Source organism: Notechis scutatus, chromosome 3 (assembly GCF_049901735.1).
Source record: "Notechis scutatus isolate UNSWTSFEM ecotype Mainland chromosome 3, rNotScu1.2, whole genome shotgun sequence".
Taxonomy (NCBI): domain Eukaryota; kingdom Metazoa; phylum Chordata; class Lepidosauria; order Squamata; family Elapidae; genus Notechis; species Notechis scutatus.
The window spans coordinates 43,663,667-43,689,231 of record NC_142011.1 but is presented as its reverse complement, the minus strand read 5'-3'; the positions used below and the strand labels follow the sequence as shown (position 1 = coordinate 43,689,231).

The 25,565-nt window shown below is 37.2% G+C and overlaps 1 protein-coding gene across 1 annotated transcript in view; it reads right to left on the bottom strand.

Annotated features, from left to right (window-relative positions):
* PLXNA2 (plexin A2) overlaps nucleotides 1–25,565 on the bottom strand; it is a 492,988-nt gene that overhangs the window by 33,230 nt on the left and 434,193 nt on the right. The window contains exons 23-26 of the mRNA XM_026675200.2: nucleotides 6,532–6,598; nucleotides 2,327–2,473; nucleotides 1,474–1,633; nucleotides 344–447 (exon numbers count right to left, since the gene is read on the bottom strand). Of these exons, the coding sequence (XP_026530985.1) occupies nucleotides 344–447; nucleotides 1,474–1,633; nucleotides 2,327–2,473; nucleotides 6,532–6,598 (478 nt within the window). The remainder of the gene's footprint in view (nucleotides 1–343; nucleotides 448–1,473; nucleotides 1,634–2,326; nucleotides 2,474–6,531; nucleotides 6,599–25,565) is intronic.

Sequence of the window (25,565 nt, the reverse complement as noted above, 5' to 3'; positions counted from 1 at the left end):
AAGATCAGAGAAATGGAATGCAAATGTGGTATAAAATAAGTTTTGTGTTCCACGCTCATTGCCTTTTTAGCTCATCTGCATATCCTGACTGTCTTAGAAACACAGCTGGCATTTTTAACTTACTCAATTTACAGGTCTGCTTGTTTCTGTGAGATGTGCATCAGGACAGTTTTCCTTTTTAATATGTGAACATGCTGAACCATTCTGATCTATCATCTAAATATGCATTTCACTGCTTGTCTTATTAGAAAAGATGCTGAGAAATTAGGTTTCAGCTATTCCCCTTCCCCCTTTGTCCACTCAACTGATTTCTGTAGCCTGCTGCTAGGTTTTGTTTGCCCACCTGATAATGAATCAATGTGTTTAACCGCTTCCAGTCACCCTCAATCTTGGTTGTGATGTCTTCATCCTGAAGTACCACACGTGCTATTCGGCCCTGGCGCCATTCTACAGAAAGAGTAACAACAGACTCGTGAATCAGATCAGAAGCCTAGAAATCTCACTGTGGGAATGAAAATGCCTATCTTTCATAAATAAATAAATAAATAAATAAAATTAAATAAATATGAAATGACATTCAACAGCTGTTTACTCCTTCACAAATTTAGTTGATGTTTGCTGGTTTCAACAGATGGGACTAAGAAGACTGACCCCAATATTTCAGAGCGCATTGCAGACAATCTGTTGTATGTTCCCATCTATACAAAAAATAAACCCCTTCTGAGAGATCTTAGAGAATTAGGCAGCATCAGAGTAGTCATACATATATACATTAATTACATTGCTTACGGCTGACTCCACTCTTGTTATACTGTACATTAAATACACAATCAGAACCATGTATTATGGGTATGAGAGGGAAAACTCTTACCTCTGAACTTTTCAATTACAAAATAAATAAACTTTACCATTTATTCTTTTTTCCCAAGTAAAAGCCCTTCTTTATTTAAGCTTATTTGTGTGTGTGTGTGTGTGTGTGTGTGTGTGTGTGTGTTTGTGTATGAGATGGATCAGATGACAAAGCTGGGGATTAGCCCTTTCCAATTGCTTTCAATCCACACTAAGACCTTATATGTTTAATTTAGAATAATATGAGGATTGGCTGTTCCCTATGCAATTATCCTCTTATGTAGCTTAAATCTGAATCAATCCAAAATTGATATATTTTGTGAATAATGAAGGAAGAAGAAAGAAAAGCCATCTTCACAGTAAGCAGTATGTATATCTACATTGGACCATCTTTCAGCAATCTTACCCCAATAAGGACAGCTACGCTTGTTGTCTTATATAGAGTATTTTTCCTATATATAAAATATAAATAAATGCAATAATACTGTAACCAAATTCACAGTTCTATATGCAGGCAATTGCTTATAATTTTCTATGGGTTCCTCAAATATTATGACCCCTTCACAGACAGAACCCAAACTCATATATTTCTCTCTCCTATCACAAAAACAAAGAGATTCGTACCCAAGTCCATGTCAACAGCTCGAGGCCTTTGGGAATATGGAACATTTTTATATACTGCATCAAGAATCTTCTCCTTGACTTGTGTGATAGTATCACAGTTAAGCACTTTCACAGGAATCTCAGGACTGTTTTCATTATCAGGATTCACACAGTTCAAGATCTAAAAAAGAAAAAAAATTAAATTGGGAAACTGAACTTGGAAAAGCTAGGGAGAAACCATCACTATTTAATAATAGTAATGATTAGAAATAAGCTGGAAATATTTTACTGTATATAGCTCCAACAAGAAAATCTAGAGTGTTACATTAGTGTTACTTAGATTGGGAAAAAAATTGATGTTGAAATAGGATATAAACTTTATTGAATTTGCTAAATATATACATAGAAATAGACTGCTATTGGGTTGCCTGTATATTTTTCCAAATAAGGATACATTTTGCTTATATGAAGTGAAATACACAATAGCTTGGGAAGTTAATTTCACATTTTCAGCTATACATAGAAACAGCAAATAAAATTATGAAAACCTCTTGACAATTAGGAATGTTGGGTTTCACTATTGAAATTAAGGGGCCTCAAGGTATAAGACTTGGGTTTATTTATGGATATCCTCAAAAAAAACATTCCCTTCCTCACTTGTTCTGAGGAAGCCTCCTTGTTTTGATGTTTTAAATTGCCATATATATATATATATATATATATCCTCACGAGAAAGTTCCACTACCAGATAATTTTGGAGGCATCATGTAGATTCTTGGCTTAATACATATCAGGGAATCAACCCTTGCTGTATTTCACATGATGATCAGCAGGTGAAGCTAGCATAAGCTGTTTAGAGAAGACACCCACTCACTAGTGTTTTGTACTCGATCTGCTGCCTGATCAGCTTGTCCTCACTGAGGGAATAACGTGCTTCCCCCGTAATAGCATCAATTGGGCCTTTCTCCATCTGTTGCTTGATAGCACAGTACAACATGAAGAGTGGTTCTCCAGCACATTCCTTGTTGGTAAGGAAAAAAAGAGAATTTACACATCAATAAAGAAATAATTTATTCAAGAAAAGCTAAATGTTATCATTGTTATACTTTAAGATTTTTTTTATCAAGCCATTCAGACAATTTACTTTTCTGTTGCTCCAAATACAATATGGTTCAGAAATAATATGCTATTTTTTTAGTAGCATTTACCAAAAGAGAGAAAGGAAGAGAAAAGAAGGATGGATTTTAAAAAATCTTATCATTTATTCTGCTCATTTACTTATTTGAGGTAGTCTTATATAACTAAACCCATCTTATTCTTCAGTTCAGTGAGCAAAGTTTGAACGGAAACGTCCAAACGCCATCTTATTTGGTCTAGAAGACATCAATGTCAATGATGACATCACAACTGTCCGAAACATCATCAGAGATTATCAAGCATCAACCATCTCCGCTGATGAAATACTTGACATTTCCCGCATCGACCGAGAGCTCAAAAATAGAGACGGCTCTGTGGCCCCACGCTTGTGCAGGGTCATTTGCAAAAATGAATCAAGCAAACGTAAATTCATTTATACTATAAACTCACTCGCCAAAACCAACACCAACCATAAGAACCTCCGTTGCCGCCCTGACCTAACCATACAGCAACGTGCCTGCTCCCGTGTACTCCGCATCAAACTCAAAAACCGTCTAGACAATGGAGAGAAGGACCTGTACATTGACTACCATGCTGACTGTATCAAAAGTAAGCCACGCAACCCAATACTCAGCTTTTACCCTCAACCACAATCCTACCTCAACCCATCCACCATCACCCAAGACTAGGCACGCACGCCCCCAACTACCTCAATTCCAACTACTGCCGGCCTTAAATGCAAACTACTCAATGCAAGAAGCCTCGTGAATAAAATACCTGAATTTCTCTTCCTCCTAAATATGGCTAACTTCGACATTATATTTGTCTGTGAAACATGGCTCAATGCATCTCTCCCGACTCCATTACCACAGTAAGAGACTATCATGTTTACCGATCAGATCGTGAAAATCGTCGAGGAGGTGGTGTTGCTATATTCTATAAAAATCCTTACATCTAAAAATATCCAAGTTGCCCAGGAGCTTGCCCTTCCTGAAACCATCATCTGTGAACTATCCTTAAATATCACAATTCGATTCTTACTATGTTACAGAGCACCTGATTATGACATCGAACATGTAAACAAGCTAAATACATTACTAACATGGGCTGCATCCTGCTCATACCCTTTTATCCTTCTTGGTGATTTCAATCTACCTCATATTGACTGGACCCTAAATGATTGTACAACTGAAATCATACACACAACCTTCTACAATGCTATTACAAATCTGGGACTGGAACAACTAGTAATCAACAACACTAGACTAAACAACTGCCTCGATCTCATCTTCTGCAACAGTTTGAATTTAATTTACGGAATACAAACTAAAGAACCCTTTTCCAGTAGTGACCACAATATGATTGACTTTTGTCTCAACATACGTCCACACAAAAATCACCACAATGATGTAATCCCTATTGTAACTTCAAAAAAGGCAACTATGATCTTATAGACAACGATCTCTCATCCCTTGATTGGCAATCTCTATTCACTGGATGCAATACCGTTGAAGACCATTACAACATATTTTTACTTGAAGTCAAAAGAGTCATCAAACTATATGTTCCAACAACAACTCCCAAAACAAAACAAAAAAGCAGATTACCCATATCAATAAGGAAACTTCAATCCAAAAAGAGATCACTCTGGAGAAAAAACAAATCTGGTCACGTTGCCAATTTCAAAAACCGATACAAAAATTTATGCCACCAGATAAAGACCGAATGCACCAATTATCACATTAAACAAGAGGAAAACCTTCTAAGCACCAATTCCACCCGTGCTTTTTACAATTTTGTAAACAACAAACTAAAAGACTCAAGGTCCATCCCTCCCTTGATAGGACCTGATGGTAAAGACTGCAACGACGATACCATTAAAGCCAACATCTTTAACACATTCTTCGCTCAGTATTTGTAAACAGCAATGGATCATGCCCAGTATTTCCTAGCCGTACCACAGATAACAACAATGATCTAATACATATCGATTTCACAGAAGACAATGTTGAAAAATCACTACGCAATCTAAAACCATCTCTATCTATTGGACTGGATGGAATATGTGCCTACTTTTAAGAAAGCTATCCACTGCCATAGCCAAACCTCTAAGCATAATCTTTGAAAAATCTTTCAGGACCAGCTCCTTGCCTAACCTATGGTCACAAGCCACAGTCATCCCCATCTTCAAAAGGGAGACCCAAGCCTAGTTGAAAATTACAGGCCAATCTCCTTATGCTGCGTCACCTGTAAAGTCATGGAATCAATTATTAACCAATCCATCATCCTCCACTTAGAGACAAACAACCTACTCTCCAATAAATAATTTGGTTTCAGAAAAAAACTATCCTGTAATCTGCAACTCTTACACTGCAAAAACATATGGACGACACAACTCGACCAGGGCAAAGCAATAGACGCAATCTACATAGACTTCTGTAAAGCCTTTGATTCAGTGGTACACGACAAACTACTCCTAAAAATAAAATCCTATGGTATCTCTGGACAACTGAATAACTGGATGGAAGCATTCCTGTCAAACAGACAACAAATGGTCAAAATCGGGAGCGTCCTATCAAATCCAGTACCTGTCAATAGTGGTGTCCCCCAGGGCAGTGTTCTAGGACCAACTCTCTTCATACTCTACATAAACGACCTCTGTGATCATATTAAGAGCAATTGCGTTCTCTTCGCTGATGATGTAAAGCTGTTCAATACCACAGACAATACTGCTACCCTACAAAAAGATCTTGACTATATATCTGAATGGTCAAACAAATGGCAACTTCAAATCTCAACAAATAAATGCTCTGTCTTACATATTGGCAAAAAAAATCAGAAAATAAAATACAAGCTGAATAGTCAAGATCTTGTTGATGACCCAAGCTCTGTAAAGGACCTTGGAATACTCACCTCTAATGATCTAAGTGCTAGAGCCCACTGCAACTACATAGCCAAAAAGGCATTAAGAGTTGTTAACCTAATCCTACGTAGCTTTTTCTCTGGTAATATCACACTACTAACCAGAGCATACAAAACATTTGCTAGACCAATACTCGAATACAGTTCATCAGTCTGGAACCCTCATTACGTATCTGATATTAGCACAATTGAGAAAGTCCAGAAATATTTCACAAGAAGAGTTCTCCACTCTTCTACTCGTTTAGAATACCTTATGCCACCAGACTTGAAATTCTAGAACTAGAAAACCTTGAATTACGCCGTCTTCGGTCTGACTTAAGCATGGTATATAAAATCATACATTGCAATGTCCTACCTGTCAATGAATACTTCAGCTTCAACCATAACAACACAAGAGCACACAATAGATACAAACTCAAAGTAAACCGCACCAAACTTGATTGCAGGAAATATGACTTCAGCAATAGAGTGGTCAATTTCTGGAATACTCTACCCGACTCTGTAGTCTCTTCCCCAAACCCCAAAAACTTTAACCTTAGACTGTCTACTATTGACCTCACCCCTTTCCTAAGAAGTCTGTAGGGGGCGTGCATAAGCGCACCAATCTGCCTACCGTCCCTGTCCTATTGTTTCTCTTATTCTTTTATTTTTCTTATATGTACCCATTTCATGTATTCACAACTATGTATACACTTATACTTATTATCTTGTAAACAATTGGCAAATCAAATAAATAAAAAATAAATAAATAAATAAATGCTTGAGGAACAGCAATCAAATACACTGTTAGTAGCATAGATGCAGTAGTATACTAACAATTAATAGTATGTATTAATTAGTATCAGTATTAAGGTAACTAAAAGGCATTTTTAAAAATGAACTATATATTATTTTATATATTATTTCCAGCCTCTGGATTTCATTTCCACCATCCCCTTCAAAAATTAAAAATAATCAACAAAACACAAAAAATATGGAACAAAGAAAATGGAATCAAGGGTAAAGCCAATGGCTCCTTACCTTTAGGAATTTGTGGAGTAAGAAAGCAAACCAGTTAGTCAGCATCTTCTCAGCTACAGACTCTGTCCTGAGGAGAAATTAGAAATTGTTTTGTATATATCTATAACTGAAATAACAGGTAGTTATTCTCTGTTAGTAGCCTGTTCACTGCTCATTTTGGAAGAGGGTTATGAAAAGATGAATGTGATTGTAAAGTACAGGTTATGATAGAATTAGCTTAACTTTTTCCTGCCATTTTTGCTCTCTCAGAATTTGTTTTCTTTTTGCTTTTGAAAGCTTGTAATATATGCAGGCTTTGACTTACAACCACAATTGAGCCTAACATTTCTGTTGCTAAACAAGACATTTAAGTGAATTTTGCCCCGTTTTATGACTTTTCTTGCCACAGTTAAGTGAATCACTGCAGTTGTTAAATTAATAACACAGTTATTAAGCGAATCTGGCTTCATCATTGACTCTGCTTGTCAGTACATTGCAAAAAAAGTGATCACATGTCTCCAAGACACTGCAACTGTCATAAATATGAGTCAGTTGCCAAGCATCTCAATTTTGGTCATGTGACCATGGGAATGCTGCAATGGTGGTAAGTGTGAAAAACTATCATGTCACTGCTGTTGCAATTTTTTTCAGTGACTTATGACAATTAGGACAAATTCTATTTTTTCTGAACAATCACTAAATGAATTGTTGTAAGTCAAGGAGTACTTTGGCTAGTCATATTTGACTGCCAAGTATCTTTTCTTCAGGGGTGGGATCCAACCGGTTTAATACCGGTTTGGTGATTTTATGTTTTGCGCATGTATATCGTCGTCAGCTAGCTGCCTGGACAGCTGAGCAGCGCTGCACGTGGGGGTGCAGTGGTTGAAAAGGCACTTTTTTCCTGCTTTTTCAACCACAGTTGTGTTGCGCAAAGCAGCTGCGGTTGAAAAAGCAGAAAATAAAGGTCGGATAAGAGCCCGGGCAGGCGGGTGGGCCAAAAGAGCAGCAGACATAGAACCAGATCTTTGTATGCTCTCTGTTTGCTGCTCTTCAGAGCAACCGGTTCTATAGAGGTGGACAGAACCAGTAGAATCCCACCCCTGCTTTCCTTCTTATCTATCTATCTATCTATCTATCTATCTATCTATCTATCTATCTATCTATCTACCTACCTACCTACCTACCTACCTACCTATCTATAATGGATCAGTGGAGGAGATCAATATAAGATAAAATAAGATTTCAAATGAGAATGCACCTTCTTTTCTGTTTCAGAATTTCTGCTTTTAATAAAACTTTTTTAATGAAACAATCAAGAAAGAAAACAGCCAAAGGTTAACTAACAGAAACCCTCTGGTGCTTTCCCATGTCAGACACAAACTGTTCATATAAGCATAAATATACTTCACACACTCTAATATGACAGCAAAAATAAATGAGCTATCATAAAAATTATTTTATAACCACATATGCATCAAGCCATATACAACAGTGTTAGAATATTTAAACCTGTTCCATTTTACTACTGAACATTTTTGCTTCCAAATAATTCCATTTTTGCATTATGGGATCCCTGGGGTAATGATGATTCAGAAGAATTCCAGGTTAAGTTTTAATATCCACACAACAAATCCAAGCTTGAAAATCCATATGGATTTCTATTGAGACAGTTAAGAATAAGTAATCCTTGTAAACTCCAGTGCACCTGTATATTCACAGATCTCCAATTTGTGACACTGTTTTAAAGAAGCAAATGAATGTTATGATCAAAAATCCTGACTGAGTAAACAAGTCAATAAATGTATTTCACAATTCCTATAAACCTCTGGCTGCTTTTTCATGAGGAGCTTATATATAATGCAATCTTTATATAACATCTGGAAAGTGGTTGGAATACAGTAAGTGAATATACAGAAGTGAACTTATTGAGAATTAAGAGTGGCTAAGAAAAAGTCAGGTATAAGGCTATTATCCCATAATATTATTAAACAAAGTAGGATTTGCTTGAAGTAAAATGTGTAGAATTGTGCTCATGCAAATCCTTTGAAAAGGAGTGCTTTACAAATCATGAGTGCAGAAATGAAGCAGCTCTCTGAATTGTAGAAACAGATGCATCTCCTTCCTTCCTTGTGCAGCTGTCTGGAAAATATGTGTATGCATACAGACAGCTGACAGTTGCTTCCAAAACAGCTGCACAAACCTGGAAAATAGCCCATCTGCATTAATAATTTGAAGTCCTTTGTTCATGCCATAGACAAGATTTGTAGAAACACTAATAAAATTGCTCTACAATTTCTACTGAAGCCAGTGGGGCAAGTTAGCGGTAACAATCTTGTACATGTGCACTTTCAGTGGAACAATTTGTTTGCTCCATTCCATGATTCAGTAACTGAGGAAGCACTGCAGATTTAATTACAACTACCTTTAGCTGACATGAGACAATGGATTCTGTGATGGCTGTTATGGCAACAACATGGCAAGTTTCACATTCTCATGCCAAAATTTAGAAATAGAAAAATTGCATGACAAGAATTATTTGGCCTTGGAACCTCTTATATCTCTATATTGCCTTTGATATGTGAATCAGGGTACTGTACAAAATTAAAACAAACTGTATAAAACATTAAATAATAAAATAATAAAGTACTTAGCAGCAATAGGTTGTTACACTATCATGACCTGTCAGTCTAATTATTGTGTTAAGAAAGAACCCCCAGTTTTTTCCAAAACCTAGCATGCAAATAAGATGCATCCTTATATGTGTATTTATCAGAGTCAATTAGTACCTATTCCAGGTACTAGTCCTGAATTCTAATCTGACTCAGCTGTCAAATTCTCTTATAGAATAGTTTTTAGCAAAGGTTACAGTCTTGACACCTCACAAGTATTGCTTTAATGTTAAAAAAGGCCTCTGTGAATTCTTTAAAGGAAGCATGAGAAAATATATAATGGTAATTATTAGCCCATGTTTCTTTCTTGCTTTCAAGCATTTCAGAAAATGTGATTGCCATGTGATCTGCAGAAGAAAGAAAAAAGAAAAGAAAAACTATAAAAAGGAAGATAATTGCATAGTTTAAAGTGCTTGGAGGGTCCCCTGTTTGATTTTCTTTATCAATGGGGTAGTAAAACTAATTTCAAGGTGTTTGTCCTTTATGCTGCCTGACCCATTTCACATTTGCAGGAAAAAATGAATGCAGATTGCTCACAACTGAATGTAACAATGCCCAGCTGACAGCCAATCAGCAGCCCCTCCAAGGGGATGTTTGGTGGAGCTATAACTCCTTACACTTGATGGAAATTATACCCTGTGTCTCAGTAAATCACTGGAATTTGTAGCTGGTGACAATCAGGGACAACAGAGTGACAATAGCTGGGGAAATTGCAGCTTTTTTCAAGAGCCACACCCATGACGAGTTCCCCATGCTGCATCCAATATTATCTCTAATTTAAATATAAAGGATCTTAATGTTGATCTTTGCAGGATGTCAGATTCTTCTTTAAAAGCTATCATAGCTTCCTTTTACAAAAAGGAAGATTTTAAATGAGAAAAATTTTATCAGAGAAAAAAAGTAGAGCTTGAGTACAGAATAAATTAGGATGATGCCAGCAAACCTGGCAGATGGATGAACTTGTGAAGTGTCTCTTTTATTAGGACCCTCTGTTATTTCTTGTTTGTTTGTTTTTATGATTTTTCAATGTTTTTATAATTGACAAATGATTTTATGTCTTTGTTATTTCAGCTTGTTGTATGCCTCTCAGAATCGCTTTTGGTGAATGAGCGGCTGTATAAATTAGATTAAAAAATACCTGTAATCAAAAGCTTGCTTCAGATTAATTCATAATAGTCACTATGCCTTCTTTATTGGTACATTCATAGATTTTGTTCTATTGTATATTTGTCTCTAATCGTATCCAAATGTCCTCATCACCATGTAACTGGATTGCTTTGTAACATCCATCCTCCCTTATTTTGAACGGATACATGAGGATGTAGGATTTGGAATTACAATAAGCCATAGTGTGATTCAATCAGAACCCTGATTAACAAATTAAATGCTCATCAGTCCTTCAGAAAACCATTTACCTCTATGTGTATGCAGCCATTTACACCAATCACTCTTATATTAGACAGGTAGTTTTATGTAAATTTTTGTTACTTGATAAGTAGTTATTTAGTTCTAGTTTGGTATACATTTTGTATAGAAAAAAGGAGGAAGTATAACAGGAGAAAGGATCAATTTAAAGTAACTGAACTCAAGAATGTCACTATGTATCAGAATATTTTTATTCAGTATTCTTGTAGTTAATTTATTATTGTAACACTGTAAGATTATAGGACAGTATCTTATTTATCATGATTGTCCAGTAATACAGGAATATCATGGTTGCAATACTCATATCACCAGCAAATTATAGCCATAAAACAAATGCTAAAACTATTGCAATGTGAGCTATTTTTGTCATTTTGATCTGTCACATCAAAAATAGATACATGCAAATAACATTTTTGTGCCCTCTGAAGCAGAAATATATTAAATAAATGTCTAATATTTAAAATGTACTAGCTGATTTGTTTTTCATCCAAGTCAGAACCAGAAAAACTAATACATGGTCTAAGCCATCTGTTCTCTTACAATTCTCATTCAATTTTGGTCACCTGGCTGGGAATTCTGGTGCTAGCTACAGAAGCGCCATGTTGAGGAAAACTCTTACAAGTGAAATATTAACACACATGACAATAAATAATATAGATTTACTGTACCAGAACTTAAACATTGATCATTCCATACAGATCAGTTATAAACATTACTAACATAAACAGCATCTGTTTCATTTCTGCTCTTTGACAATCACTTTCATCCCCCTAGAAATTTCAAAAATAGTTTTTTCAGCAGTCTGTCATTTAATTTTCATGCTGAATCAGACCATTTTAATTTTAAATTCCACTAAACAACCTGGGACCATTGGATCATCCTTTCAGAGAGATTTCCTTACCTAAACAGAGAAATAGAATGGTCATGGGTAATTGATATCATTTTAGTTTTATAATTAAAGAAGAATATATCATGTTATTAAAGAATAATGATGTACAGCAAGACAAATATACATACTTTTTCTTTAATAGAGGACACTTTTGATAGCATTTGTTGTCAGTAAAGAATCTGCTCTTCTTTAAAAATACTCTTAACATTTTCATTTCTTTTTCCTTGGTTTAAAGTAACATACCGAAGACCTGGTTCTCTCAGCAAGCCCGGGGAACCCAGAGTGGGATAGAGACCATTAAATGGCTGGTGTGATGTGTTGTTGCCGGGCTGTGGGGTGTGGAGTTATTATATTATTATATTATTTTCTTTTATTAGTTTAATTTTTTAATATATGATGTTTTTATACTCCTGTAAGCCACCTTGTGCAAATCATTCCAGGGAAGTATCTAATACATGGGGAATAGATTTTTCTTATTATTGTATCGATACAGTTCTTTGAGAATGACTCTGCAGGATTATCAAATATTGGATAGATGAAATCTATATCTTCTTCCATAGTTCTTGCTGGCATAACCATATTTATTTAATCATTTTTTATTTTTCTGAGTTTTGTCTTCTCCAACATCCAATAACAACTCAGAATATTTCCCTAGCACGCTTCTCTTCAATTAAAAATTGACAAAGCTTCTTTATAAATATGATTTTTGATGCATCATTTCTGGATTTCCCAACTAATGGAAACAACCACAGCAAATAGTTAAAATTACCCCAAAGGCCTTATTCTTACCATATGTATTTCAAAGAGCCTGGTGTATGGCATCAACGTTTTCCATTCTAATCATGGGATTCTCACCCCCGACAATAAGCCTTGTGCATCAAAGCAAATTTTTAGTACAGAAGGTTTATATATATCCACAAGGCTAGACAAGTTTCATTCAATCTTCCCTTTGCTTTTTAATAGATGAGTTCATAGAAATTGACTCCAGAGTCCTTTGTGGGTTTGGTCAGGTAAAGCTTTTCAAATAAAGTACTTTTTAGGAAGATAGAAAAGGTCGCTAACCTTAGAGCTCAACTACCCAGTCATATAGCCATGCTTTCTTTCTGTCTTGAAATTAGGGGAAAAAATCATATCGACATAAATTGCACTGCTCCTAAGCACATATCCAGAATAGGGATATGGTATGCTGCTGGCTACATAACTTTGCTGCACAGTTATCTGTGGTTTTCTTCGATTGAAATGTGAATGTCACCAATTAAGAGAAAAGCTGCTGTCAATCTCTATATAAAACAGTGCTGTGGTAGTATTTCTAAGGTTTTGTTGCACTATCCAATCAAATTTTGTTCTGTTTTTTTTTAATCTTCTCCCTAAAAGACTTTTATCTAATGACCTAATAACCACAAGAAAACAGCAAAAATATTGTATCTCTTAACTGCAATGCAGTAATCACCTGGATTTATACAACTTGTTGCTGTGTAAACCTTCTTAGAACTGGAGATACATATGAAATCTATTCAGCCATTGGATGCTCTCAGATATGTCCACATAATTTTCAGCTCAAGGAACAAAAAGAAGGGAACATCCTCCAGGACATCTACTGGGCTAACTGTAGTTAAGCAGCTGAGCCACTCAACAGATGAATTGAGAACCGTCATGAATTATCTCGACCAACAAATGTTCTGTCCTACACATTGATAAAAAAAAATCAGTACACCAAAATACAAGCTAGGCGGATATGACCTCAATGACGATCCTCACTCTGTCAAGGACCTTGGAGTACTCATATCAAATGACCTAAGCGCCAGAGCTCACTGTAACAGCATTGCAAAAAGGTATTAAGAGTTGTAAATCTAATCTTATGAAACTTCTCCTCTGGAAATATTGAATTGCTAACTAGGGCATACAAAACTTTTGCTAGACCAATACTCGAATACAGCTCATCTGTCTGGAATCTGCACTGTATATCAGACATTAATACAATTGAACGAGTCCAGAAGTATTTCACGAGAAGAATACTTCTACTTCTACACTCCTCTGCTCGCAACAGAATACCCTATATTACCAGGCTTCAAATTTTGGGCATGGACAACCTTGAACTACGCTGCCTATGGTTGGACTTAAGTGTAGTACACTAAATTATCTGCTACAATGTCCTACCAGTCAATGACTACTTCAGCTTCAACCACAACAATACAAGAGCACACAACAGATACAAAATCAATGTAAGCCGCTCCAAACTTGATTGCAGAAAGTACAACTTCAGCAACAGAGTGGTCAATGCCTGGAATGCACTACCTGACTCTGTTGTTACATCTTCTAATCCTCACTCCTTTAACCTCAAACTATCCACTATTGACCTCACCCCATTCCTAAGAGGTCTGTAAGGGGCATGCATAAGTGCACAATTGTGCCTACTGTCCCTGTCGTATTGTCCCCATTTATTTGTACCTATTTCCTGTATTCTTACTCATGTTTATACTTATACCTATTTCCTTGTAAGCAATTGATAAATCAAATAAATAAATAAATGAATGAATAAATGAATGAATGAATGAATAAATAACTATCCTAAGCCTTCTTCCATATTCTCCAGGAGGACATGTTATGCCACAAGAACTTGTATTGGCATCAATATACCTCAGCATCTGGCTGACTTTGATATGGAAACTCCATTGTGAAGATATGTCCTTTGACAATGGTAAGTTGAATATCTTCACACCATTATAGGAAGACTGTGTGTATGTATCATACTCTATTCACAGACAAAATTTCCTTGTAATGCTAATGGTAGAATTGATCACCGTTTGGTCAGTTACATTGGTCAGTATGCAATTGAAGTCCACTTTTATTTTTAGTATACTTATGCTATTTTATGATGTCATGGAGCACTGTTACCTTCCCATTGATGTGGTACCTATTTATCTACTTGCATTTGCATGCTTTCAAACTGAACTCTGAAATGTCATGCACATGACCACAGAAATGTCTTCAGACAGCACTGGCTCAATGGCCTTGAAATGGAGATGAGTGCCATCCCCTATAGTCATCCAAAACCAGAGGAGTAAAATCTGCACGGATTCCTTTATGCTATTCTATACACCCTATACACCTATTGACCCTTCCAATCAAGAATACCTTTTAGTTCATAGACTCTGAAAAGACTGCTATATATCTCCCTCTGAAAAATGTTAAATGAAGTCTCAAAGAGTCAAACAGCAGGACACCACTCCCACATTCAGAGGCAGCCCTTTTCATATTGACCACATAAAAAGGCCAAAGCACACTCTACAGATGAGATGACTCTCCCTCACCACTCCCAGACACCTGATATGATACTCTTTGGCTACCCAGGGAACTAGCACTAAACCAAGATTTACTTTAGTGCTAGACTGAAAAATCAGTATGTATTTTACTAATATATCTCGTTTTGTCAGAGACTATGAACCACTCCCTGCTTCTTGTTCTAAAAACATGCAGTGCTACTTCTTTTAAAACCAAATCCCACCCCACACCAAGCTTACAGTAATAAGAGATGGGATGTATGGAGTGAAGACACAATGCTAGCAAGAAATACTTCCACCTGAGCTCTCAAAAATAAAATAATCTGTCCCATTGTGGTTGTTCATTATTAATTTAGAACAAAATGGTCCACATCACAAAATTTTGAATATTTTTAAAAGGAAACTCTTAAGAGTCTGCCAATCCACAGCAAGTAAATAGTTCTTTATTAGTAGCTTTATGACTGAAATGTTTTATCTTCATGAAGTAAAACAAGCATTTAGGTTGTTTTGCTCTTTCCTATACTTTTCTCCTTTTATCACAGCCTTGTCTTATGATTAAGTGCTATTATTCATTAACCTTTCTGAGGTTGCTACTATGGTTTTATCATATCTCATGGCTTGCCCCTTTTCACCCCAATAGCATGTCATCCATCAAAGTTAATATTACAAGAGGAAAAATGGGAAGATTAGTATATTGCTACAGGCACTACATTGCTCAGAAAAAGCACAGGCTGTGAAAAGCAACAAGTTGCAAACAGATGTGAAGAGAATATGACTGAATAAGACGTATCTCTGCAGACAAGAAAATCTCTTACCCCGCCCCAAAGAATGATTAAATCTGCTGATTCCAGGTCCCATCTATCCTAATCATTGAATCACTCCATATTTTGTCATAGGCCAATCCCTTTTGCAATATTTAATATATGTTTCTTACTTTGAAAATTACATTCTATAAATTCTTGCAAAGCTGACTAGAATTTAGTACAAAACTTACATGAAGTCTATTTTGTGACAATAAACAATGAAGAACTGACAATGAAGAACTGAAATTCTTGATCATTTCTATCATTTATCTATGCTGTAATGGTATGTGGAAATGATCTTGGGAAACTGGCTCAGAGATGCTTAGAGAATAAGCAGATAAAAGACTGCATAGTCCACAATTGGATTGTGGATGGAGCAAGAGGCCTCAAAGGGACTTACCTTAATTTCTTGGTTTGTAAAGGAGAAGGTTGGAGAAATTTACTATCCTGAACTTGTCAGATCTCATACTGTAATTTCATACTATTGGCCATGGTATCTTCCTAGACTACCTGAGAGGGATGTGATTTGGATATACCAAATTTACTGTGGTTCTATTCCTAACTGATTGGAAAGTTCTAGTAGAAAATCTTGAGAAAGACTGATTGAACCAGGGCCCTATAGAAGTTATTACTTAACTTCTATAAGAAAGTACTGGAAGAGGTTATATGTTGGAGTACAGGATGAAGTATCAGCAATAGATCGATGATATTCAAGTTTATGTTGGCACCCTGGGTTGATCTGAAAAGATACTGCTGAGTATCATGCTGATAGGCTTGTACAGGGGAATTATTGAGCCTGTCATCTGTACCTCTGTAACTGTCTGGTTTGGTTCTGTAACCCAACAAGACAGACACAGACTTCAGAGAGTAATTCGGACTGCAGAAAAAACAATTACTACCAACCTGCCTTCCATTGAGGACCTGTATACTGCAGGGCTGTGAAAATATTTACAGACCCCTCACATCCTGAACATAAACTGTTTCAACTCCTACCCTCAAAACAACACTATAGACTGCACACCAGAACAGCTAGACACAAGAACAATTTTTTCCCGAACACCATCACTCTGCTAAACAAATAATTCCTTTAACACTGTCAAACTATTTACTAAGCCTGCATTACTATAACTAATATATTTAGTCTTATTATTATTATTATTATTATTATTATTATTATTATTATTATTATTATTATTATTATTATTATTATTTTAATTTTTAAATACTCTGTAGTATGACTGTGATGTGGTGTTTGGGACACTGTGCACAGCTTTCAAATTTCATTGTATTCGTGGAATGCAATGACAATAAAAGTATTCTATTCTATTCTATTCTATTCTATTCTATTCTATTCTATTCTATTCTATTCTATTCTATTCTACTCTATTCTATTCTATTCCTATTAATCCTCCCATCCTTCCTTTCACCCATCTCCTCCCACTTATGACTGTAACCTTGTTGCTTGTATCCTAACTATTTTTATTGACTGTTTCCTAGTATGATTTGATTGCTTATTATACCCTATGACTATTATTAAGTGTTGTACCTTATGATTCTTGACTCTTGATGAATGTATATTTTCTTTTATGTACACTGAGAGCATATGCACCAAGACAAATTCCTTGTATGTCCAATCACTCTTGGCCAATAAAGAATTCTGTCTGTCTGTCTGTCTGTTGTTCTATCATACTGATTGCATCTCATCCTGAACCTGGAATGATAGACATTTTTAAAAGAATTAAAGAGAAAATCAGAATCTGCTATTTTTAGCTTGAATACTGAATATTGTCTGTAATAAAGAGGATTCCTGATCAAATGCCAACTGTTTTTGAAAATGAATGAACTTTATTATAATCATAGGCCAAAAGAGAAAAGATTACCATAGTAAAACATTGTGTAAGCTTTAATGTTCACAGCAGAGCAGAGTTTGCATATAATATAACAAAACTTTCCAATGTTTAGAGACAGAATTATCTTTATTGTCTAACCAGTAATTTAGATAAAGTAAGTTAGAATGCTTGGTAATTTAGAAAAGAGTAGTGAGATCAACTGAAAGTAAGAGTTTCTATAGAACTGGTAGTATAAAAAACATTGGTTTTGGCATTATTAAGGGGTTTTTATGTATTTTTCTTCCATTCTTGCTATGGAAGAGTTTTTAAATGAGCCAAGGATGTAAACTTTTGAATGACAAAATTGTGATTTTATCAAGATAATTGGACAAATTGTATTTTATAAATCATGGGGCAAGCTGTGTAATCCAATTGACCTAATATTCCTTGTTCTAAAATTAAGTTGGCTTGTTCTAAATCCACTGGGAAAAGAATGTCTGAAAAAAATATATCCATAAAAACAGTCATGTGACTCAGCCAATTTTATGACATTTTTTGTGGTTGTTATTAGGGAAACGCCAAGGTCATTAAGCAAACCAATGGTTATTAAGGTGTATTTTTGTCAAAAACTGGTAATAAGTGCAAAACAGCTGAAAATGTGGTCATATTGCTGCGGGCCTGAGGGCTCCACAATCCAGGTTGTAAGTCTTTTTTTTTTCAGGTTAGTCATAATTTGAATGATCACTAGGTGAGAGTAAATCAAGGACTACCTGTATACAATTACTAAATGTTAAACTTAGCTGTAAATAACAGCAACTAGAAGGAAAATGCATCTTGATTAAAATAGTTTGTATAGTTAAGGCCAATCTATACCTAGGGTACATAGTCCCAGTCGGGATTTGAGGTTTCAGAGGCTTGGAAAATTACCCCATGATATTTTATTTTTGACACTGTATGAATGGAATACCTGTACTGCAAGGGATTTATTTAACTTCTGACAAGCAATATTTTTATTTTCTACATGGAATTTAGAAAGGTCAAGGTTTTGTTCTTTTTACTTTTAAGTCTAGAATAAACCAGCACATCTTCTTTCATGATTTTTAAAAATTGAATTTGCATCAGTTAAAGGGAATCAATTTTTAGATTTTTTTGTATGAAATTTAAGGAGTTGTACTTGACTTCCTGAGTCTATTTACATGTCAAAGTAAATGGCTGCAAGAAAGAAAGCAGATTAACAGAGGAATTTAAGTATGGACACAGTCCAAGTGTCCAGAATGTAATTTCTTGCCTAATGTTTTTATAGGCTGGTGCTTTAAAATGATATACTCACAGCAGCTGGACAAATAGCTTTTTATAGAATCATGTGCTCCTTATGAAACTACACATATTTATATACACTGAAAAATTATCTCATTTTGGCTTAGACTGTTATATAAATCCAATTAAATATAATTTTATTAAGTTAAACATATCCAAGGAGGTTCTGTGCATATCTAAAGAATTCAGGTAATGATATCAAGCCCCCAACTTGCCATTTAACACTATGTAGGTGGAAATTAAAATAGCAACTTACCGTTTTCCATGCCATCATGCTCCTTTTGTTTCTTAAATTTTTAAAAAGGAAGTTAAAATTAAGTAAAAATAAATCTGAGTTATATTTCCTTGTTAAAGTTCTAAATGATACTTACTGCAGTATAATTATGGCATGGCTACATCTTTTGGAAGTCTAGAGCAGGCGTTTATCTATATTAGGCAACAAATTACTTCTAATGGAAACTAGTCATTCTTCCCTGTGCCTATTCCTGGTCATCCAATTGTCTCACTTATTGGCTATTCATCCTGGATCTCGCTAACAATGAAGTGGATTGCAGCAAGATGAGTATGCACAACGGACATCATTACCACGAAGCTGGTTGTGCAGGTAGCAGGCTGTGAAAATGAACAATCTGGAGAAAGTGAGTTCTTTTCTCAATCTGAGCTTATTAGGCATTTGATTTTTGGAAAAAGAGATATATTTAACAATTGATTTGGAATAACTAAATTAAATTATGTAATGCTTTTACAAATAGAAATAAATAAAATTCTTGGTGTAAAGCTTACATAAAATGCCAATTGTAAAAGTGTAGAATGCAGACTCAAAAGCCATATGTCTAGGAATGACAGATGCCTCTTTTGTGTGTCAGATATACCAGAAATTTGGCAGCAGAAATTTCTTCATTTATAGTAAGTCCTGAACTGCATTTTAAATGTTTTCCTTACCTAATTTGTAAACTGTTGTACAATCTAGGAGGCACTATATTTATCTCTTCCATCCTATGCATTTTAGGTTTTAATGTTTTCTCCTATCCAGTCATGATGGATTCTTGGGGGACAGTGGTCATCTCAGATTCTCAGCCAAGGGAGTCTCCATTGTCTGAGAGACATTTCTGTCATCATGTTGCCAGCATGAAAATATAGAATGAAGTAACTCCTCTGCCAAAGTGGTACCTAATTATCTACTCACATTTTCATGCTTATGAACTGCTAGGTTGGTAGGAGCTGGGGCAAATAATGGAAGTTCACCATGTCACATGATGCTTGGCTCTTGAACTCAGACTCTTGACAAGATCAGCATCTTAACCACTGAACCATTGCACCCCCTTTCTGCATGTTAATACTTATTTAAAAGAGTGTTCAGGGAGTTATATTTTATCACACTTTTTTTGTAAAGCTTGTTTTTTATTATCTCATGTGAGATTGATTTCTTTCCCAAGAGTCGAAGGAAGAGCTGAATTCTTTATTCATCACACCTACAATATAAACTACATCACACCTACAATATAAACTACATACCCAGAAAGTTGTACATAACTTATTTCAACTTTTGCACTCTGACTTTTTATTCATAAGAAATGCAACACAGCATATGAGAAGCCCACCTCTCACATTTCAGGGTATATAGAAGCACTAAACCACCTTTGTGAAACAGGGGCAGAATGTGGATCAGTGAGTAAATATCAAGAGGGCTTCTGGAAGAGGAGTTTGGGATCCTTAGCCTTTCATTCTATGACATATTAAGTGCCAGCATTATTAAACACTGTCCACAGGAATATATATATATTTATATATATGGTATTCAGCTTTGTTCGGGTATTTTCCCACGTCATTGTAGTTGTGCTTTTAAAGTTGTAGCAACGTTTCGGCAGAATCTCATCTGCCATCATCATGGCATTGATGATGGCAGATGAGATTCTGCCAAACGTTGCTACAACTTTAAAAGCACAACTACAATGACGTGGAAAATACCGAACAAAGCTGAATACCATACATGTAAGTACCAGCGAAAACTTAAGAAAACAAATATCAGACCTCTACGGGAGGAAATAAACAGCCAGACCAAAACCTAGGACAATGATGATGGCAGATGAGATTCTGCCAAAATGTTGCTACAACTTTAAAAGCACAACTACAATGATGTGGGAAAATACCTGAACAAAGCTGAATACCATACATGTAAGTACCCGCGAAAACTTAAGAAAACATATATATATATATATATGTATATTTATATATGTATATATATTTTCAATATTCAGCTTTGTTCGGGTATTTTCCCGCGTCATTATAGTTGTGCTTTTAAAGTTGTAGCAACGTTTCGGCCGAATCTCATCTGCCATCATCAGGCTTCTGTATAGTGTTCATCTGTGAGTCAGACTTTCACAGCCTTTTCTGTTTTAAATTTGGTGCTAGCCTACTGCTGTGTTAGAATGGTTTTTTCTTCATCCTGATTGGTTGAGAGTGTTGGTCTGTGTTTATTGGTCTTGGAGTTTGCTGTGTTCTGCTTGATTGGTGTTTCTAATAACTTCTGTCTGTTTTGTAGCATATTTTTTTTGTCTTGATTGGCTGGCAACATTGTGTTTCCTGTATTGGAGGCTTTTAGTGCGGCTTGGCTTTGAGTAAACGGGTGGCTATCATTTATTAGGAAGCTAGGTTTCATCTGGGTGCCTGGTTGGGGTGTGTTTGAGCTGGAGGTATGGGGGTGGGGTCTGTTTGTGCCCAGGTGTTTCCTTGGCTTGTGGTGTGGAGATTATTTTGTTTGTAAGTGCAGGCTTCCAGATAATCGACAGTATGGTGGAGTCATCTCTTCTATTCATGCTTTCAGGTCTTTAACGTTGCTACAACTTTAAAAGCACAACTATAATGACGTGGGAAAATACCCGAACAGAGCTGAATACCATACATATAAACACCCACAAAAACTTAAGAAAACACACACACACACAGTGTAAATGAATGCCTTTAAACATTATCTGACATTGAGCAGTTGCCATTTTGGGAAGCCTTCATTTCAAATCTTGAAGAGCTTAAACTGTGCAAGAAGCATGACAAAAATCTAGCATTTAGAAACATTATCACTTTCAATGGGTGTCACTCTCACAGCGTGTCAGTTAACTGATGGGAAAGGGAAAGGAAGAAATAATAGTGCTCATTACACCAATGAAAACTCCAGGAACAAGATACTAAATCTCTGTGAGTGTTGGAGAGAAAAGCTTGAATGCTGCTGCCACTTATTAATCTGAGTTAAGAGCATAGAAAAGCAAAGATAAAGTACAAGAGGTTGAGTCAAAGGAAGAATTCTTTCTAATGGCAAACAAATCATATTTACAAGGTAATGCCTGAATTCAATAATTGTAGAGTAAGATATAAAATATCCATACATGAATTGAACACATTATTTGAATGGGTGGTGTACTGTGATGGCTGTGTGTGTGAAATGCCAATATTTCTTCAGGCTTATTGCATCAATGATAACCATTCAGTGGCTGTGTGTAGGGTACCCTGGTGGGGATGGTGGGATTCAAACATTTTTACAATTCTGTGGGCATGGCTTGGTGGGTGTGGCAGGGGAAGTAAAATGTCCATTCAGAGGTGGTATTTGCTAGTTTTCCAAACTACTCCAAATTTCCACTACCGGTTCTCCAGAACTGGTCAGAACCTGCTGAATACCACCTCTGCCTGTTCCTATTGCATAGGATTTGCATTAGCTTTTAGTACTTTTCTGGCTGTGATTTAAGATAGTGATTATCATCTATAAAACTTCTCATCACCCAGAGCCACCATCTTCAATTGTCGCTGCCCATTTCATAAGATCTGACACAGTAGGCATGTTTTAAAACCCCTCTATGAAACAGTATCTTCTAATAGGACCTAGGAGTCAGGCCTCTGTCATAGCACCTGTCCCATGGAACATCATACACCCAGAGTTAACAATGGGTCCACCCCTGCTGAATTTTCATAAAGCCTTGAAAACCTGCCTTTTCCCCCAGACATTGGACATGGTTGTTAAATGAGCCCATCTATAATGAGATAATGATTGATTGCAATTTTGTTTTGCTTTATTTGTCTGGTTTTTTTTTTGAAAAGAAAATAATTCAGTGTAGGTTGTCCAGAGTTGCAATTTGCAGTTCGTTGGCTTTGCAAATTAAACAACAATAACAAAACCAACACCTCCCAAGCAAGATAGAAATTATTATATAAAACAGAATACAACACTACAAGCACTTTTATATTTCCTTGTATGAGAATTTCAGTTTAAAGCCTACTGCTAGCTCACACATTAGAACGGGAAATGTAGATCTATTGATCTCATTTTGTCATGTGCACTAATAAAATCTTCAAACCCTAATAACTCTGCATCAAGACAGACCAACATTTGCTGTTTACAATTTAAAATTGCAACTGTCTGGATCTGAGGAATTAATACTATTTCATCTCTGCAATGTTTGAGCAGTAGGCCTGGAGGGCCAGAGAAAGAAACTACACACAGAATCAGGTAGCCCACAATTTAAAAACATAGGAAGAACGCACTTTGCTTTTGGCAATGCTCTGAAATTGCACTATTTTGCTGACTTCAGCAGGCATTTAAAATACAAATAAATATGAATCTTGGAACTTTTAGTTTAATTTGCAATGGGAGAGTAGGATTAGATATGTTCTGAGGCAAAACTGAAGCAAACAATTCAGTTATCCAGCTTGGTTTGTGATAACACCACTGGTCATTTGTTCGTAACTTTCACATCCCGTTTAACCTAGAGTCTAGACAGATATACAGGTCACATTTCTAAGCAAGTAATAGCCAAACTATATTGCTTAGCTTCTTACACCACAAAGGATATTTTGGTGGAAAATTTCAACAGATGTTTATTGTGTCTAATTATCATTTGCATTTCTGTTTGTTGTGGGCCCACTCATGTCCCTGATGCATTTCCATGGCAGATGGAAAGGACAAACCTAGCAGAATTGCAGAGTTAGCAATGTCACAACAAGATTGTCTTGCTACTACATTGTATCTTTCTATTTGGGAACACTTCCTCAATTCTAGGGTTAGTACTAAAGTACCGTATATGCCGGCGTATAAGGCGACCCGGCGTATAAGACGACCCCCAACATTTCCACTCAAAATATAGTTTGTTATATACTCGCCCCCTCTTCCGCACGCCTTCCACTTTTGCACTTGAGGCGTTGCCTCGGAAGGAAAGGCAAAAAGGAAGAGCCGCGGCGGCGCTTGCAATGGCAGCAGCGGCTCCTGGTTTTGCCTTTCCCTTCCCGAGGCAACGCTGGGACTGGAGCCGCGCGAGCCACGCCAGCGGTAACAACTCCTGACAGCCCCAGCTGGATACCTCAGCGGAGCTCGGGCGGTGCGAGCCTCGTTCCTTGGGAGCTGGGAGAAGGCTGGCTGCTCCTTTCGGCTTCACGGGATTCGTTTCCACGGTGCGCAAAAGTGCCTCAGCCGCGGGCAGCCGCAGTGCTTCCCAGTTACTATTTGCCGCGTATAAGATGACCCGGCATATAAGGCGACCCCCAATTGGAGGCATGTTTTTCAGGGCAAAAAAGTCATCTTATACGCCGGCAAATACGGTACTACCGTGTTTCTCCAACAATACGGGCCCCCCAATATGAAGACCCAGCATGTTTTCTAGGCATAAAATGAAATTAAGCCCCTCCCCCCAAATTTAGGCCTAGTTTAAAACATGCGAAATTGGGGGGGAGGCAGGGGGAACTTGCCATTAGGAGTGCCCTGCGGGCAGCTACGCCTTACCATCAGCCACTCCTAACACCATGGTGGAGCACGGAGGGCTCCCTTACCTCTCCCTTACCCGGGTCAGCAGGCGGGCGGCGTCGGTGTGGATGTCCAGCAGTGTTTCAGCTGCTTCTCAGGCCTCTGTAGCTTCCACAGTTCCCACTGGTACTGGCGCCTCTCTCGCCAGCACCGTCTCCAACAACAGCGTCTGAGTTGCTCCCGCTTTTCCCCCATCCCCGTAACAACAGGAAAAAAAGATTTTGAGGTATCTGGGAGTGCTGTGCGCTGCGTTTTGGTTTAATTCCGAGCGGCTGGGTGGGCGTGAGAAGAGCCAAGGGAGCGTCTCTGCTGCTGCTACACTTGGTGCTCCAGCCTCGGGCTCTGCAAATTTGCAAGAGTCCCGGTGCGCAGCCCGTTCCTGCATTCCAAGCGCCCAGGCCGAGCTGCAGTTGTCCCTCTCTCGCCAGCGCCACCTCCAATAACAGTGGCAGCAGCGGCGGGAACTGTGGAAGTTACGGAGGTGGCTCCCCCACCTGGGAAGCGGCTAAAACACTTCCACAGTTCCCGCCGCTGCTGCCGCTGTTATTGGAGACGGTGCTGGCGAGAGAGGGACAGCTGCAGCTCGGCCTGGGTGCTTGGAATGCAGGAACGGGCTGCGCACCAGGACTTTTGCAAACTTGCAGAGCTCGAGGCTGGAGCACCAAGGGTAGCAGCAGCAGAGACGCTTGCTCGGCTCTTCTCACGCCCACCCAGCTGCTCGGGATTAAACCAAAATGCAGTGTGCGGCACACCCAGGTACCTCAAAATCTTTTTTTTCCTGTTGTTACGGGGATAGGGGAAAAGCGGGAGCGACTCAGATGCTGTTGTTCGAGACAGCGCTGGTGTGTGTGTGTGTGGGGGGGAATTAATTCACCCCCCAAAAGACGTCCTAGTCGTTTTTTCAGGGCTCAAAGAAAAATAAGGCCCGGCCTTATTTTGTGAGAATCACGGTAAATAGGAAATATTCTTATATTTGGAAAAAAGGGATAAAATAGAATATGCTTCAGTGTTCCTATTTCCATAGTAAAATAATTAACACTAAAAAACCCCATATAATGCA